General features: G+C 42.2%; 1 protein-coding gene across 1 annotated transcript in view; it reads left to right on the top strand.

Annotated features, from left to right (window-relative positions):
* OTOA (otoancorin) overlaps nt 1-17,219 on the top strand; it is a 92,903-nt gene that overhangs the window by 40,747 nt on the left and 34,937 nt on the right. The window contains exons 17-23 of the mRNA XM_061600305.1: nt 41-158; nt 1,895-1,968; nt 2,763-2,898; nt 4,612-4,802; nt 5,239-5,332; nt 6,438-6,570; nt 15,767-15,954. Coding sequence (XP_061456289.1) covers nt 41-158; nt 1,895-1,968; nt 2,763-2,898; nt 4,612-4,802; nt 5,239-5,332; nt 6,438-6,570; nt 15,767-15,954 — 934 coding nt within the window. The remainder of the gene's footprint in view (nt 1-40; nt 159-1,894; nt 1,969-2,762; nt 2,899-4,611; nt 4,803-5,238; nt 5,333-6,437; nt 6,571-15,766; nt 15,955-17,219) is intronic.

The raw sequence follows: 17,219 nt of genomic DNA on the forward strand, positions 1-17,219 counted from the left end.
TCATATAAATGCTTAACTATATTTGTTTTCTTCAAATCAGCATCAGCCAGCTGGTGAAAGGAGTAACATGCTGGCAGATTGAGAGTATGACCACCATCTCTTTTTTAAACATTTTCAAAGTTTTTGAAAAGAATCTTCACTTGCTGTCACCATATCAGGTAAAATGAATTTTGTGGATGTGTGTTATGATATTCATAACATAACTATGTCTGTTTTCTGTGGAACAGAAGCTCTATTAAGGGGCTAGGAGATGGGAGGATGATCTGTCTATTTCAGATCAATACTACTCTCTCAAACCCATAATACACTTCTGTTACATTTCTGCATTAATCCATTAAAAAAATACCTTCCCAAAATAATATTTAAATGTTTGTTTTCTTTCAAAATATATATTTAAGTATGTGATTTGGTATGTTTAAATTGCCAAGAACTGTATTGCAACATTAGGAGGAGTGCAAAAATTTGGATAGCCAAGTTTTGATTTTGCACACTAGTCTAAGGGTGCTTCCAGATGGGTTTAATTTGCAAGTGGATCACTGAGAAATTGCAAACTGGTAATTGGCAACAGTTTTTTAAAAAAAACTTATTGGAATTCCCCTGAAAGGATAAATCTGGATTAAATGTAGGGCGGGGGAAGGATATGGCTTGGCATTTTGATGTGAACAATGTCATGTGGATGCTGGAAAAACATGCATGCATGAGGAGCACTGATTCCACAATATGCAGTATATCCATCTGGAAGCACCCTAAGCAGATCAGGTGATTTACTATGGAAATTGGTAATTGAAGCTGTAACAGTGCTCCCTGTGAAGTATTTATTATATGGATGCATGGAAGTGGTATTGTGTTATGGTACATTATGGTGTTGTTATGTTGATTTGTAGATATGGTGTTATGTGCTGTTATGTTATGTGAATGTGTGGATGTGGTGTTATGCCATGTTATGTGGATGTGGTATTATGTTGCATTATGTTGATGTGTGGGTGTGGTGTTATGTTATAATTTATTTATTTATTAGATTTATATCCCACCCTCTCTTCCAGTAGGAGCCCAGGACGGCAAACAAAAGCACTAAAAACACTTTAAAAATAATAAAAGCAGACTTATAGTTCCATCCAGCCACATTTTGCTAATCAGAATATAATGGGGCTCTTTGACAAAAGCTTTGCTGAAGTCAAGATATGTTTTGTCCACAGCATTCCCACAGTCTACCAGGGAGGTTACCCAATCAAAAAATGAGATAAGATTAGCCTGGCAGGATTTGTCCTTGATAAATCCATGTTGGCTTCTAGTAATCACTGCATTGTTTTCAGGCTTCTTATAGACTGACCACTTTATAATCTGCTCCAGAATTTACCCAGGGATTGATGTCAAGTTGTCTGGTCTGCAGTTCCCAGGTTCCTCCTTTTTGAAGACAGGGACAACATTAGTCTTCCTCCAGTCATCCTGCACTTCACGCATCCTCTATGTGGTTTTATATTACAATTATGTGGATGTGGCGTTACATGCTGTTATGTGGGTATGATGTTATGTTACATGAACTTGTATTCAACTAAGTCCTACTCAGAGTAGACTCATTTAAATTAATAAACCTATGTGAGCAATGTACATTTGGAGGGTACCAGTTTGGGGAAGACTGGTGTAGATGTTGACTGTCCAATTTTATACGTATCTACTCAGACATAAGTCCTTCTGAGTGCAGTGGGGTTTACTCTTGGTAAATAGGTATAGGATTGCAGCCTGAATACTTAGAGTGAAACTGGCAAGGGAACAGATTGAAATTACAGATATTTTGCAGACAAATAAACCATCCAAGTTATAGCTGTTGCTGCTGCTTTTTTACTGTTCCTCTGCATTCACAAATGTCTAAAATTTAATGATGTCTTCTTTGCAGATCAATTGTTTGGCTTGGAAATTTTGGATAATCTCCAATGCATCTGTACCTCCCTACCTCTTATTGGTGCTGCCGTAAGTTCTTTCTTCTATTTTTTTTCCATAATTCCCTCCCCCACACACATAACTATTTTAATAAACAACAAAGGTAGTCTTGTTGGTTCATAATGTGGGGAAAAACCCAGATCTATAGTTGGGCAATAGCTTTCTTAGGACCAACCAAAATGTCATAAAACTGTTGCAACTCTTTATCAGCAAAATGTTACACAAAGTGGTGGTGGGAATAATAAACAAAAAAAGTATGAAACATAGGCTGTATGTTGTAGGCAAGGGGTCAGTTTGTAGATTTAGTCCTCTCAGATGCTAAGGATTTTAGGTTACACATCTCAGATTCTGAGATAAAGAAGCAATGGCTGCTCTGCATTTATGAGAAAAATAAAGTTGGGCTCATAACCCACATCTGTCCTACACCTTAAACGATTCATGTAGGCTTCTGGGTAGGCAGAGAACAGAAGTAAAGAAAAATGCATTTCTGCTCTCTGTTGTGACGCTACATACAATCTAATACATCAGGGATGGGGAACCTGTGGCACTCCAGGTGTTGTTGGATTCCAGCTACCACCATTCCCAGCCAGCACGGCCAATGGTCAGGGATGGTGGAAGCTGAAGTCCAACAACATCAGGAGAACCACAGGTCCCCCATCCCTGGGCTGTAAGAACCCCCTTGTATGCCACACACAGCAATCTTTAGAGGAAAGGCAGGATACACTGATGAATAATTTACCCCTTTCCTCATCCATTTTGTATGTAGTTCCATAAAGATCCTAGTTTTCTCTACACAAAACTGACATTGTAAATCTTTCCTCTAGTGCTGAGTATCTGGAATCCATTACAGGATCTCTCTGTGTCTCTTTTGTGACCAGCCTAGGGAAGGTCGAACTGGATCATCTTATTTTGAATGTGCAGAAGAAAAAAGCAATTCTGCAAAAAGTACAAGACTGCCTGGTAACAAATAAAAATTCTATTTGATGCAATATGTCCCACTTTGGGATCCAAACAGGCTCTACAAATTTGTAACGAGCAACAGAATACTAAACAGTTTTAAAAGCATTATATATACAAAACAATCAACTCAGACGAGAAACCTGTAAAGAAATTTGGCAAACAGAACTCAACAATATAGCCAGGAATAATAAACCCATATGCTCAGGAAGACCCAAAAGCTCTCTGGAAGAGTACAGACATAGCCCAGCATCAGAATGCTTGCAGCAAAGCAGTGAAATGGAAAGGAAGTTCCAAAGTCTTGATGCCATTGTTTTCAAAGCCCTGTGCTCAGGATACTTGTGGCGTTTGATTTCTGTTAATTCTGGTGCTGATACTCACTAATGTGCAGATCTAAACATAATTATCCTTTGGATTTCACACTTCTCCAAATTTTGCGATTTGGCACTTCAAAAAAACAAACCAAAGTGCATTAAACATACATATTTCAAGATAAAATATGTTTAGTAATTCATGCCTGGCAATAAATGTATATAAAAAGTATTTAAATATGAATTTTCATGCAGATTTTTTTAAAAAAATAATAATTTGCAGATTAAAACAGACATGAGACGGAACAGACTTATGAATAAATACATGTTAAATTGACCTGGACCAAAAATAGACTAATTCGCCCATTGCTACCCTGTACCAAAGTAACCAAGTAGCACCCATGCATACCCCAGGGAACATGGAATAGGGCTTCCAAGGAAGATTTTAAAATATGGGCAGGATCATACAGTAGAAAGTGACCTCCTACAATTTCCTATACCCATACCCCTGCAAATTTTAAAAAACAGAGTTTGCTAATGAAACATACCTACTTCTCAAGGAGAAGAGAAGAACAAACCCAAATAACGTGTAATTAGAAATGGACAAATCTGTTAATTTTGGTTCCTCATTTTTCCAAACGTCAGTTTTTCACATTTCTGCATCAATTTGCATTTTAAACCAATTTGTCAGTGTTTTCATGCACATTTCTCCTATTTCCTCTTTTGTATGCAATTTTGCCTAATATAGATACTTTGGCAAACAATTTCCCCTAATATAATGTATTTTGTGTTGTTTTCACTAACATATGCATTTGTAGGTATACTTGCCCCTAACATATGCATTTTTGTACACGTTATTTGGTTGGAAAATTACATCACAAACTTCAGAGAAGTATGAATTTCAAAGGATAGTTGTGTTTTTGTTCACATGTTTTGAGAAATGTAAGTTAAGTTTGCATTAAAATTAGAAGCAAACTAAATTTCTCCGCCATCTCTGTGTCATACACTTATGCATACTTCCAGATGGAAATATTTTCCTGTGCTCTAATAGCAGCTGTGAGAGATGCATTTACAGTAACCATCTACATTTGTACCCCCATCCCCATATAGTGAAAAGATGTGTGACTTACATTTCTGCTAAAAGAATAGCCTTGCAGCAGGGAGTATATATTCATATACTGGAATAGGCAAATCTGTCTCTTTCAGTTTCTATCAGTTTATAATTTTTCCAATATTAAGTTCAGTTCTCCACATTTGCATATCAGTTTCCATTTTTTAAAAACACTCCTCATGAAAATTCATTAGCAAATTTCTCCCAATACACACATTTTCGTATGCAATTTTGCTAAATATACACACATTCTTGCAAAGCAATTTTCCCCAATATAATGCATTTTTATTTTAGAATGGCTTGGTTGTCGACGAATATGACATTGACTTGCTTGGAAATCTCATTTGCCATCTACCCCCAGCATTAATTTGCAAGGGAATAACACTGGAAACATTGGCCACAGCCCTTCACCAATTCAGGCTATGCCGTCATCTCAGCTATGATCAGAAGATGGAAATTAAGCACAGACTTACCGAATTGCATGGGTAAGAGAATAATCTGTGGGGGTTTTGCTTTGAATTTTGCTGTAGTGGCATATAAATCAGTGTGCCTCTTTTTCTTAATTCTGTTGTTTTCATTTAACAACACACAATATAACCATTAATGACAAAGTGCTTTCACATTAAACTCAGTCACTTTCTTTAAGGCAACTTGCCGTCAAATTGGAAAAAAAACACATTTTTTCAGGGCACAGAAGAGCCCTATGTAATGCAGAATATGCAGGTGGGGAACTCGTGTCTGCTGAACACAGGGCTAAGTAACAGTTTTTAAACATTGTGTGAAAAGAAAGCAATAAAAAGGCATTTTTGTATGTTCCAGAATATGCATTTTATCTGTACCTTTTGCTACATAATTTATTTTGGTATTGTGGCATGTTCTGGGATTTCTTTAATCACATCATATTCCAAAACATATTTCCAGTTCCCCAAGAAACTGGACAGCTGAAACAACGCAGGATGCTGGACCTTTCATAGCCCTTTTGCCAAAAGCTGAATTAAACATCCTTGTTGAAAAGGTATTGTCAAATATTTTGCTGAAGTGAGTGTAATTCTCCTTAAAATGGGTGTACTTCAACATATATGCTGGCATATATTGACGTGAGACCATGAATATATTGATGTGCTCTGAATCCCAGCTAGCCAATGATGCCCTTTTCCAGGATACTCCATTTCATTCAGGGAAGGGCTGTAGCCCAGTGGCAGAGTCTCTGTTTTGCATACACAAGGTCTCAAGTTCAATTCCCATAATCTTCAGGTAGGTCTCAGAGAGTACCCTGCCTAAAATGCTGGAGAGCTGCTTCCAGTCAGTGTACACAATACTGAGCTAAGTGGACCAGATGTTTGACGCAGTATAAAACAGCTTCCCGTGTTTCTATTCCCACTCCCCTCTAGTCTCCACTCTCCAACAGTCAGTCAGCGTTCTGTGCCCACAGAGCAAGCTCTGTCCTCAGTGGGCTGTTTTTAGCCTTAAGAGTTTTTTTCTGAACTTCTCCAATCCTTTGGGTTCCCCCAAGCCTGCTGATACTTTCCCTGATATCTTCCCCCCTCCCCTCCCCATGTGTGTGTGGATTGTGCTGTTTTGGCTTCATAAGGATCCTCATTCAGAGAATGTGCAGATTATTAGTATCCAGGGCCCTTGCAAGATACAATCTGTGCCTTGGAAGACAAAATACTTGTCTTATTTTTTTAATAAAATGATGCATGGTGCAGAGAAAGTGGATATAGGTAATTTTTTCTCCCTCTTGCACTGCATTAGGACTTGGAGTCACCCAGCAAAATTAGCAGGCAACAGATTCAGGACAGACAAAAGGATTTGTTGGTTTGCACAGCACATCTTTAATTTGTGGAATTTGCTGAATCAGGCTATGGTGATGACAACTGAGGTGACATTAAAAGGACATCAGACAACTTAATAGAGGAGGAGAGATCTATCAATGGCTATTAATCGTGACATGGGTGATCTGCAACAAAATGTTGCAGTGTATCCCTAGCTAGGGTAGCCAAATGAAAAAGAGGACAAGGCTCCTACACCTTGAATAGTTGCATAGAATCCCGCATGTCAGGCGCGTATACTTTGCATGACAATAATCATTTTTGTTTTATCCCTCCACCTCATTAAAGTTTCCTGATATCATCTCAGAAATAGCATCAAAGATGACTGGGCCAGTTCCACCAACTGAGGAGCTGCTGATGGCTAGATTTGAATCTGTTCACAACTCTAGCATCCCAATTACAGCACCTGATTTAACTCCTGGTAAGCAAAATGCATTATTGCCTTTGTTGTTTATACCAAATTGCCTCCTTGTTTGGCTTTGTTCGTCTGTCTCAATGCATATTTATATTATAGTGTTTCATAAAACAAAATGGGCAGCAAGCAGAAGTGGCTTGTCAGGTGTACACATAAGTGTAGCTGCTGTAGTAGCCTCCCAGCAGGAGGCTCACTTTGTTTACTGGGAGTGGAAGGGACAAGGCAGCAGGAAGGCTGGTACATTGCAAATGCCACAGAGAACTCACTGGGAACTGCCTTATACCAGGTCAGACTACTTGGATAACTGGCCCAGTATGGTCTATTCTGATTGGACAGGGCTCTCTCCAGACAAGGGTCTTTCCCATGTCTACTTGGAGATGCTGGAGAGTGAAGCTGGGACCCTGAGCATACAAAGCATGTGCTCTACCACTGAGCTACCAGAGCTTGGAAAAGTTACTTTTTTGAACTACAATGCCCATCAGCCCAATCCAGTGGCCTTCCTGGCTAGGGCTGATGGGAATTGTAATTCAAAAAAAGTAACTTTTCCAAGCTCTGGCTACCACCTTCACCATTCAGTGAAGGCCCCATCTGCCCAATACACTTAATATCCAGTATTACACAGTATCATACCACTTTAAACAGTCATGGCTTTCCCCAAAGAATCCTGGAAGCTGTGGTTTGCTACGGACACTGAGAGTTGTTAGGAGATTCCTATTCCCCTCACAGAGCTACAGTTCTCTGAGTTCCCTGGGAAGAGGGGTTTATTGTTAAATCAATCTGGGAATTGTAGCTCTGTGAATAGGGGTCCAAATTTCAGAAATAGGGACTGAAAGGTTTCGCCAATATTCCATATTTGCCCATTCCTACCAACACTCACCAATGCTTAGGCTAAGAGCTGGTGTGCATATCCATGTTCATCCCTTGATGACTCTAAGCATCAGGTGGTGGCTTGAATATGTGAACAACCATCGCTGAACACACACCAATGGCAGGAGATGGAACTAAACTTGTAATAAATGTACTTGCTTCAAATTTACCTGAATTTTTATTGTTATGTTATGTTATGTTACGTTTTATTTCTTCGGCCAAATAGGCCCCCAAGGCGGCTTACACACAAATAAAAATACAAATACAAAATGCAAATAAAAACAATACAATTTACAAAAAAAAAAATCAAACTAACAAAGTCCTAACATCTCTAAAAAAACAGGAGCAGTAAACCAAAAGCATTAATCTTCCTGGTAAAGGGCAGTCCCCAGAAAAATGTCACTAAGAGCAGGGGTGGGGGGCAAAGCAGGTGGAAAAGCATGCCCCTTGATGGTCCCAGCACAGTCCCATCCCTGCAGCAGCATGTCTCAGTCTGCAGCTCTTCCTGATAAGGCCCAGGCAGAGGGGTGGGGCAAGGCAGATGGAAATGCTTGTCCCTTGATGGTCCCAGCAGTCTCACCCCAGCAGCAGTACCTCTCAGTCTGCAGCTCCTCCTGATATGGCCCAGGCAGAGGGGTGGGGCAAGACATGATCTTCTTCTTCTTCTTCTTCTTCTTCTTCTTCTTCTTCTTCTTCTTCTTCTTCTTCTTCTTCTTCTTCTTCTTCTTCTTATTAATTAGAATTAGAATTCATTATCTGCCCTTCACGCAAAGGTCCCAGGGTAGGTTACAACAACTTTAAACACATACTTAAAAACAGCTAAAAACAATCTAAACAACATCATAGGAAATAGGGTGAGGTCTTAAAAATATACCTCTCAGGTGTCGAAGGCCAGTGTAAAGAGGTGCATCTTCAGTATCCCTGTAGAGCAGGATGGCCAGGATAAGTCACAATTTGAGGACCTCACCTGCTCCCTCCACCCAATTAAGCAAATTTTCCTGGCCTTGGAACAGAAAGAAATAAAAAAATAAAATAGACACAGTGCTGGTATAGGCAAAGCCCAGCATACTGATGGGGATGCATTTCACCTGCTCTTCAGTCATCAAACGGTGTGGTGTAGAGGTTAGAGTGTTGGACTAGCACCTGGGAGACCAGGGTTCAAATCCCCACTCAGCCAGGAAGTATTGCCCTCAGCCTAACCTACCTCACAGGGTTGTTGGGAGGATAGAATGGGAAGGTGAAGAACAAAGTGTGCCACCTTGAGTTTCCTGGAAGGAAAGGTAATAATAATACATATTATTGCCACCCTGAGTCCTGCTGGGAGGAGGGCGGGATATAAATCAAATAATAATAATAATAATACATATAAATAACAAGAAATTTAATGAGCAGTGAGGGGGCAACAACAACCCCCCCTCAGTTGATATGCAGGGATTAGCTGGAGGGGTCTCTCTCTCTCTCTCTGTATGTGTGATATCTGTGCCCACTGTTGACATACCCCTCCCTGAGGGTTGGCCAAGTATCAGGCCAAAAAAGGTTAGCCACCCTGATCTAGAATAGAATATGAAATAGATTTGTTTTTTTCCAGGGCAAAATACAGTTGTATGTACAGAAGTGAGCATTTCTCTGTACTGTTCTCTGCATAGGGATGGGGGAGAAATTTGATTCAGTTTGCATGTCTAGGCGAACCTACCTAATTTGCACTTCCCAAAACAAAATGCAGCCTGAAACACAGCTATCCTTCTAAATTCACACTTCCCCAAATTTTGCAATGCAGTTCTCCAGACAAATAATGTGTATAAAAAAGCACATACAAAGACAAAATGTGCATAAAAATGCATATACAAATGCATAGTGAAAATAGCAAAAATGTGCATCTTAGGCAAAATTGCATACAAAGATGTGTATCATAGGAGAAATTCACACTAAAGTGCTGATGAATTTTCATGAGGACTTGGGGTTTTTTTTAAAAAAATCGCAAAGCGATATGGAAATGATGGGAACTGAAGAGTGTAAAAATTAGAAACTGAGAGAAACCAGCACTGGCAGATTTGCCCATCCCAACCTCTGCATGACCACTATTTACATGAAAGAGAGACTGCGGGGAAAATCCCACCTGCCCGTTTGCTTTTAAAACTGTGAAGCTGTTCCATTATGACAGGTGATGAATGGATTCTGCTAGTATAAAGCCAGATTTACTGTGACTTTCCTGGAGCCTCCCTCCATTGGCTCAGCAGACACAATCTTGTTAGAATGTTTTGCCGACTTCTGTAGTTCTATTTGATTGAAGTAAATCCTTCCTTTTGCTTCCGTTCCAAGTACATATCTGTTTGGTACATCCTCACTGTAATTTGCCTAGCAGAGGGAGCTCAGTGACTCACCAGCATCTGTGATGTTCTACTTGATTGCAGGAGAGGGCCAAATCCAAAATTGCTTTAACTTTTAGGTAAAATTGCAAAGCAACACTTTTGTAAGGGCTTGGACAATTTTTTTTTTAAAGGCATCCCATTAAGCACTAGTGCTTAGAACAGGACTGGGGAACCTTTTTCAGCTTGAGGCTGCATTGCCTTCTGGGCAATGTTCTGGGGGCCACGTGCCAGTGATAGACAGGGCCAGAGGCAAAAATGGGTGGAGCAATAAATGCAAATATTACGTTTGCACAGTAGGCTAGTTTCTACATACACTCACACACCCTTTCCTATTCTCCACCCAGGCAAGCAAGAAGCATTATTAGAGTTCAAGGACATGTGCTAATTGGGCAAAAACACTCAAGGAGGGTGTGAAGCAAGGCCAATGAAAAATATGGCTTGGGGAGATAGGAGATGGCTAGGGAGAGTGTGTGGCCTGGGGAGAGTTCCAAAGGCCAGACAGAGGAGCCTGGAAGGCAGCATTTGGCTCCTGGGCCTGACATTCTCCATTCCTAAGAAGAGCCTTGAAGCTGGATCAGACCAATGGCTCATCTAGTCCAGCATCCTGTTCTCATAGCGGCCAGCCAGATGCCGATGGGAAGCCTGAAAGCAGGACCTGAGCACAACAGCACCCTCCCTTCCTGCAGTTTCCAGCAACTGGTATTTAGAAGCATGCTGCCTCCAACCGTGGAGGCAGAGCATAGCCATCATGGCTAGTAGCCATTGATAGCCTTATCTTGAAGAAGTCCTCCTTGGACCCCCAAGATCTGAATAACTACCGCCCAGTCTCAAATCTGCCATTCTTAAGCAAGGCGGTAGAACGGGTGGTGGCTAAACAGTTGCAGGCGCACTTGGAGGAAGCGGATTATCTGGATCCATTTCAATCGGGCTTCAGGCCTGGACATGGGACTGAAACAGCCTTGGTCGCCTTGGTAGATGATATGAGGAGGGCATGGGATAGGGGCGAATGCACCTTCCTTGTCCTCCTCGATCTCTCAGCGGCTTTTGATACCGTTGACCACGGTATCCTCTTGGACCGCCTGAGGGGGTTGGGTATCGGGGGCACTGTATGGCAGTGGTTCCGTTCCTTCCTCTTCAGTAGGTACCAAAGAATAGCATTGGAGGAGGAGGTTTCGGATCCCTGGCCTCTCACTTGTGGGGTGCCACAGGGTTCCATCCTCTCCCCGATGCTGTTTAACATCTATATAAAGCCGCTGGGGGCAATCATCAGGAGATTTGGGCTGCAGTGTCATCAATATGCGGATGACACGCAGCTCTATCTCTCATTTAAATCTCCACCAAGGCTGGCTGTTGAAACCATGTCCAAATGTCTGGAGGCGGTGAGTGGCTGGATGGGAAGGAATAGGCTGAAGCTGAACCCGGACAAGACCGAGGTACTATTGGTGGGTGACAAGGGAAGGTTGGGGGATGTGGACATTGTGCTTAATGGGGTACGGTTGCCCCTGAAAGACCAAGTTCGCAGCCTGGGGGTCATTCTTGACTCCCAGCTGTCCATGGAGCCTCAAGTTTCGGCCGTGAGACGAGCGGCGCTGTATCAACTCCATCTGACACGGCAGCTGCGCCCCTACCTCCCCAATCATCTGCTCCCACCAGTAGTACATGCCCTGGTCACCTCTCGCCTAGACTACTGTAATGCGCTCTACGTGGGGTTACCCTTGAAAACGGTCTGGAAGTTGCAGCTGGTACAGAATGCAGCGGCTCGCCTGATTAAAGGTAGCCGCCGACAAGATCACATCACTCCTGTATTGAAGGAGTTGCATTGGTTACCGGTTGCTTACCGAACCCAATTAAAGGTGTTGGTTCTAACCTTTAAAACCCTATACGGTTCTGGACCAATCTATCTGAAGGAGCGCCTCCAGCATTGTCAGGGATGCCGCTCAACAAGATCAGCCTCAGAAGACCTTCTCTCGATCCCACCGGTTAAAATGGCTAGACTGGTGAGGACCAGAGAGAGGGCTTTTTCAATAGTGGCCCCCACCCTTTGGAATTCTCTCCCAAATGATCTCCATCATGCCCCTTCTCTGATGAGCTTCCGCCAGACCCTGAAGACATGGCTCTTCAGAAAAGCTTTTGGAACGGCCTAGGCTTTTACTGTTGTTTAAATTTTAATGTTTAATGTACTGTTTTTATGCTGTACGTCGCCCAGAGTGGCTGGTGAACCAGCCAGATGGGCGACTAATAAATTCAATAATAATAATAATAATAATCTTCCATGTATTTGTCTCTATGTATCAGATTCCTGACCTCGCCGGCAAAATGCTAATTGCTTGCCGGATGCGTATTATAATATTAAAAGGAAGTATAAAGCGCTTATAGCCTCCAAAAAATGGCAAGCCTCCTTAAAGGGATGGGAAACTTTGAGACAAGCAGCCATTGACAAAAATTCTAAGAGCTTTTGGTCACTAGTTAACGGCTCTACCAGACCGTACAATCTTGCCCCCTGTAACATATTACCGTGTGTTTGGGAACAGTACTTTACTGACCTACAAAAGGAGTCATGTCACACTTCCTTAAAGGCCCTCCCTACTGATGACAATGGAAATCTTCCCATCTGGACCCCGGTCTCGCAGTCAGAAACTATGGAGCTGATTAATAATTTAAAGCCGGCTAAAGCCCCGGGTGGAGATAATATTCCTCCAGAACTCCTGAAAAAGCATTCAGCCTGGTGGGTACCTCTTCTGGCCAATTTATTTACATTGATTAACAACTCTGGACACTTCCCTCAAGCCTGGAAGGAAGCCATTGTGGTTCCCATCTTCAAAAAAGGTCCTAGGGATGAGCCGTCCAGCTATAGGCCAATAAGTCTGCTTTCGATCATTGGAAAGCTTTATGCCAACTATCTAAAGAGGAAATTGTTAAATTGGATGGAAGGGGAAAATGTACTAGGATGCGAACAGGCAGGATTTAGGAGTGGCAGATCTGTTATGGATCACTGTCTCACCCTCCATCACCTAGCCGAAAAATATAGGAACCATGTTGGGAGTGGTCTTTATGTCGCGTTTATTGACCTGAAGTCTGCGTTTGATTCCATCCCGAGGGACTTACTTTGGGCCAAATTGGATAAAACCTCTATTGACAAAAGGCTCCTATTCCTGATATACAATCTCCATCTGAACACCTCGATTCGTGTTCGCTGTGGACGTAATGGGGATCTCTCCAACTCAATCCCCACGTCAAAAGGTGTCAGACAGGGATGTGTATTGGCTCCTCCTCTTTTTAATCTCTTTTTGAACGACCTGGCTTCCAACTGTCTTGAGCAGGACCTTCATTCGCCCAAAATCAAAGGAAGTAGATGCCCCCTCCTGCTTTACGCAGATGATGCGGCCCTACTTTCCTTTTCAAAAGTAGGCCTTATACGACTGATTAGAGTTTTTATGAATTATTGCGCAGAGAACTCACTAACAATTAACTTCACCAAAACCAAAATTTTAGTGTTCTCAAAATCCCGCTCGATTTCCAGATGGAAAATCAATGGCCATTCTATCGAGCAAGTCAGTTCATATAAATACCTAGGGATGATATTCCACTCCTCTCTTTTCGTGGGTGCCTCACATTCGTGCGGCAGTTGCTACGGCATGGACAACATCGCAGGCCATTCTACGTTATCATTATAGTAAAGGAGGACGATTTATACCAGCAGCCATTCAGGTTTTTAGAGCCAAAGTTCTACCCCAACTATTATATGGGGTCCAACTATGGATATACTCGTTTAATTCCACAGTTGAAGCAGTTCTATCTATCTTCCTGCGCCGAATCTTTGGAATTCCCAACTGCGTTCCGAATGCAGCCTTAAGATTGGAAGCCGGCCTAAGTTCGGTTGAATGCCAAGCGTGGTCTATGGCTTTTCATCTATGGGCTAAAATTCTTATGTTTGTCCGCCAGGCTATCTGTCACTCCTTGAGGAGGACAACTTCCTTTCCTCCTGGAAAAAATCCATGGCAGCTAAGCTTCCTTATTTGGGCCTTTCAACTGAATTTCTTTCTTCCCAAGCTTTTAATAAGGCTAGACAGATTATCATTACCCAGCTTCAGGACATTGACACACAAGCTACGATCCAAGCAGCAGCTAAAGTCTGCTCCCCTATCCATTATAATTTGAGTTTCCATCATTTAAAATATGCTCCCTATCTGGAGGCTCTTACGAACCCCAAATATCGTTTGGCCTACTCTAAGGCACGCTTTAACTGTCTAGAGTCGGCTCTTCTGGAGGGCAGATTTCAGGGTGTTCCTCTGGAGCAACGTCTATGTCCGTGCAGTGAAGGATATGTAGAGACGCTTACCCATGTTCTTTTCGTTTGCCCACTATATTCCATGGAAAGGAACCAACTTATTTTACCTTTTATCCAAGAGTACCCTAATTCTGTAGAGCATTGGACGTCTAAGCTTTTGTCTGGTAATAACAGCTTACATCTGATATCTGTCGCTAAGTTTTTATACATATGCCAGTGTAAACGTTTTGTATTTGGTCATCATCACTCTCCTTAATTGTTATGTAATAGTATTTTAGTAGTTTTAGTGTATAATTTTAGTAGTTTTAGTGCAAATTGATACAAGTGTCTAGATTTGTTTGTATCTGTTCTATTTTACCTTTTTTGACGGGTCATTGACTGTAATAAAATCTGACTGACTGACTCAGATTCCTGACCTAATCTATCTCAGCTTAACCTATTCAGTTTAAGTCACTAGTCTTCAACATTAGGTCCCCATATGTTGATAGACTACAACTCCAGTCATCTCTGACCATTGATCATGCTGTCTGAGGATGATGGGAGTTGTAGTCCAACAATATCGGGGGGGCAAGGTTGAAAAACAGTACTGTAGGTGATAGCTACAATCTAAATCCTATTGGAATCCAGAGCAATGTTGTTGTTGTTGTTATGTGCCTCCAAGTCGACTACGACTTATGGCAACCCTATGAATCAGCAACCTCCAATAGCATCTCTCATGAACCACCCTGTTCAGATCTTGTAAGTTTAGGTCCGTGGCTTCCTTTATGAAATCAATCCATCTCTTGTTTGGCCTTCCTCTTTTTCTACTTCCTTCTGTTTTTCCCAGCATTATTGTCTTTTCTAGTGAATCATGTCTTCTCATGGTGTGTCCAAAGTATGATAACCTCAGTTTCATCATTTTAGCTTATAGTGATAGTTCTGGTTTAATTTGTTCTAACACCCAATTATTTGTCTTTTTCACGGTACATGGTACCTGCAAAGCTCTCCTCCAACACCACATTTCAAATGAGTAGATTTTTCTCTTACCCACTGTTTTCACTGTCCAACTTTCACATCCATACATAGAGATCGGGAATACCATGGTCTGAATGATCCTGACTTTAATGTTCAGTGATACATCTTTGCATTTGAGGACCTTTTCTAGTTCTCTCACTGCTGTCCTACCCAGTCCTAGCCTTCTTCTAATTTCTTGTCTCCATTTTGGTTAATGACTGTGCCAAGGTATTGATAATCCTTGACAAGTTCAATGTCCTCATTGTCAACTGTAAAGTTACATAAATCTTCTGTTATTACTTTAGTCTTTTTGACGTTCAGCTGTAGTCCTGCTTTTGTGCTTTCCTCTTTAACTTTCATCAGCATTTGTTTCAAATCATTCCTGGTTTCTGCTAGTAGTATGGTATCATCTGCATATCTTAAATTATTGATATTTCTCCCTCCAATTTTCACACCTCCTTCATAAGATGAAGATTAAGGTGATGGGTGGGGGCAAGAGAAATAGAGGTCATGATGTGCCAGATAAGACATTTGCACTATGGTGTTAACCTGCCTGTTGATGGATGCTGTCTTTCTCCTCTCCATATGGTTGTAATCAAGGAAAAGGGAATTGTTTAGCATTCTAGTCAAGGAGTTTGTGTCCATGATTAACCTCTCCACAAATATCTCTTTAATTCAATACCAGATTGTGCCAAAGTCGTAGCCCCTTCCTCAGATGAGATTATAAAATTATCAGAAGCCAACATGTTTTGGTCAGTTCACGAATTGGTCTGCATGGATGCCAGCACCTTCGCCAAGACTGTGGAACTCCTCGGCTCCGTGGGCAGTTTCAACACATCTCAGCTGGCTGTACTGAAAGAGAAAGCTAAGGAGGTAGCTATGAAGGCTGGAAAGGGAAAAATAAAGTCCTGATTCCACCGAAGTTCCTTCGGCTTCAGTTTGTTATATGGCTAGTGGCAGTGGAAGCTGGTGGCTTCATGTCAGTGGGGCAATGGAGCCACCAGCCTCCACTGGCTAGTGGGATGATTGATTTCTGCACACACACCCCAATATCTGGGTAGATGTCCTTAAATAAATACTTTTTAGCAGGAGACAAAAACAGCACCGCAAAGGCACTTGCCTAATACCAATGGGCAGGGAGTTCCAAACTGCTGTTGCCATAGTGAAGGATCGTTTCTTTGCAAGAGCTGAATAAACATTGCCTGGCACTTGTTAAAGTCCCAGTTTTGCAGATCGAAGCAGCCTAGTGGGCTTATATGGGGTAAAGAGATCTTACTGTTCTATAACTGTAGCTTTTATAAGCGAGCACAGGCAGTGGGTGGTGATGAGGCTGCAAGAGGTGTGTGAGATTGGTGGGGAAGGGACCCCACACAGGTGATGAAGGGGCACCAAAATTTGGAGTGTGCACTTTGTGTATGTGTCTGTGTTTGAAGATCAATCAGGGATTTGGTTGGGAGGTGTGTTCCAGGGATCAAGAGAGGTTTAGTTTTGTGACTGTAATCAGATAATTAGGGCTGGGCCAGGACATTTTGGTGCCTGAGGCAAAGAACAAGATGGTAGCCCACGCCCCTCCCCATTCCTCATATAGAAGCCGACCAGACGGGTAGATGAAATTGACTTCAGCACCAGAGACAGCATCTTCCACCACACCTGAGGGCAGGAGGCTAGCTTAGGGAGTGCATAGGAAGCCATGTGGCACACAGAGCTCTGTCCTCTGCCACAAGCATCTGCTGGCTGAGATCGTCTCCTCGCTCTGCCTCATGATCACACCAGCAAAATTGTGTGTCATGATCAGGAAGACTACCTGGTTCTTCCTTCCCCATAAGGAATCAGTCAAGAAATGAAACCAGCCTAGGGACCGTATTTGTTACTCCAGTTCAGAGAGGCTTTGCACTGGAACTTCAGCAGTGAAGCAGCTCAGACTAAGAGCTTATATAGGAGCTGGAGGCTCTGTTCATTCCTGACTTACATGCACTTCTCCTTCCTCCTGAGTAGTTTCATGTGCTGCTAGCTGGGCACTTGACCAGCAGCCCTGAAGCTACTGTCTGGCTGTCTGCTCCTGTGGCCCTTGGGATGAGAAGGAGGGTCTGGGAGTTGGCCAGGAACCCAGGCAACTCTTGTGGAGACTTCTAGTCCTG

This window comes from Rhineura floridana, chromosome 17 (genome assembly GCF_030035675.1).
Source record: "Rhineura floridana isolate rRhiFlo1 chromosome 17, rRhiFlo1.hap2, whole genome shotgun sequence".
Classification (NCBI taxonomy): Eukaryota; Metazoa; Chordata; class Lepidosauria; order Squamata; family Rhineuridae; genus Rhineura; species Rhineura floridana.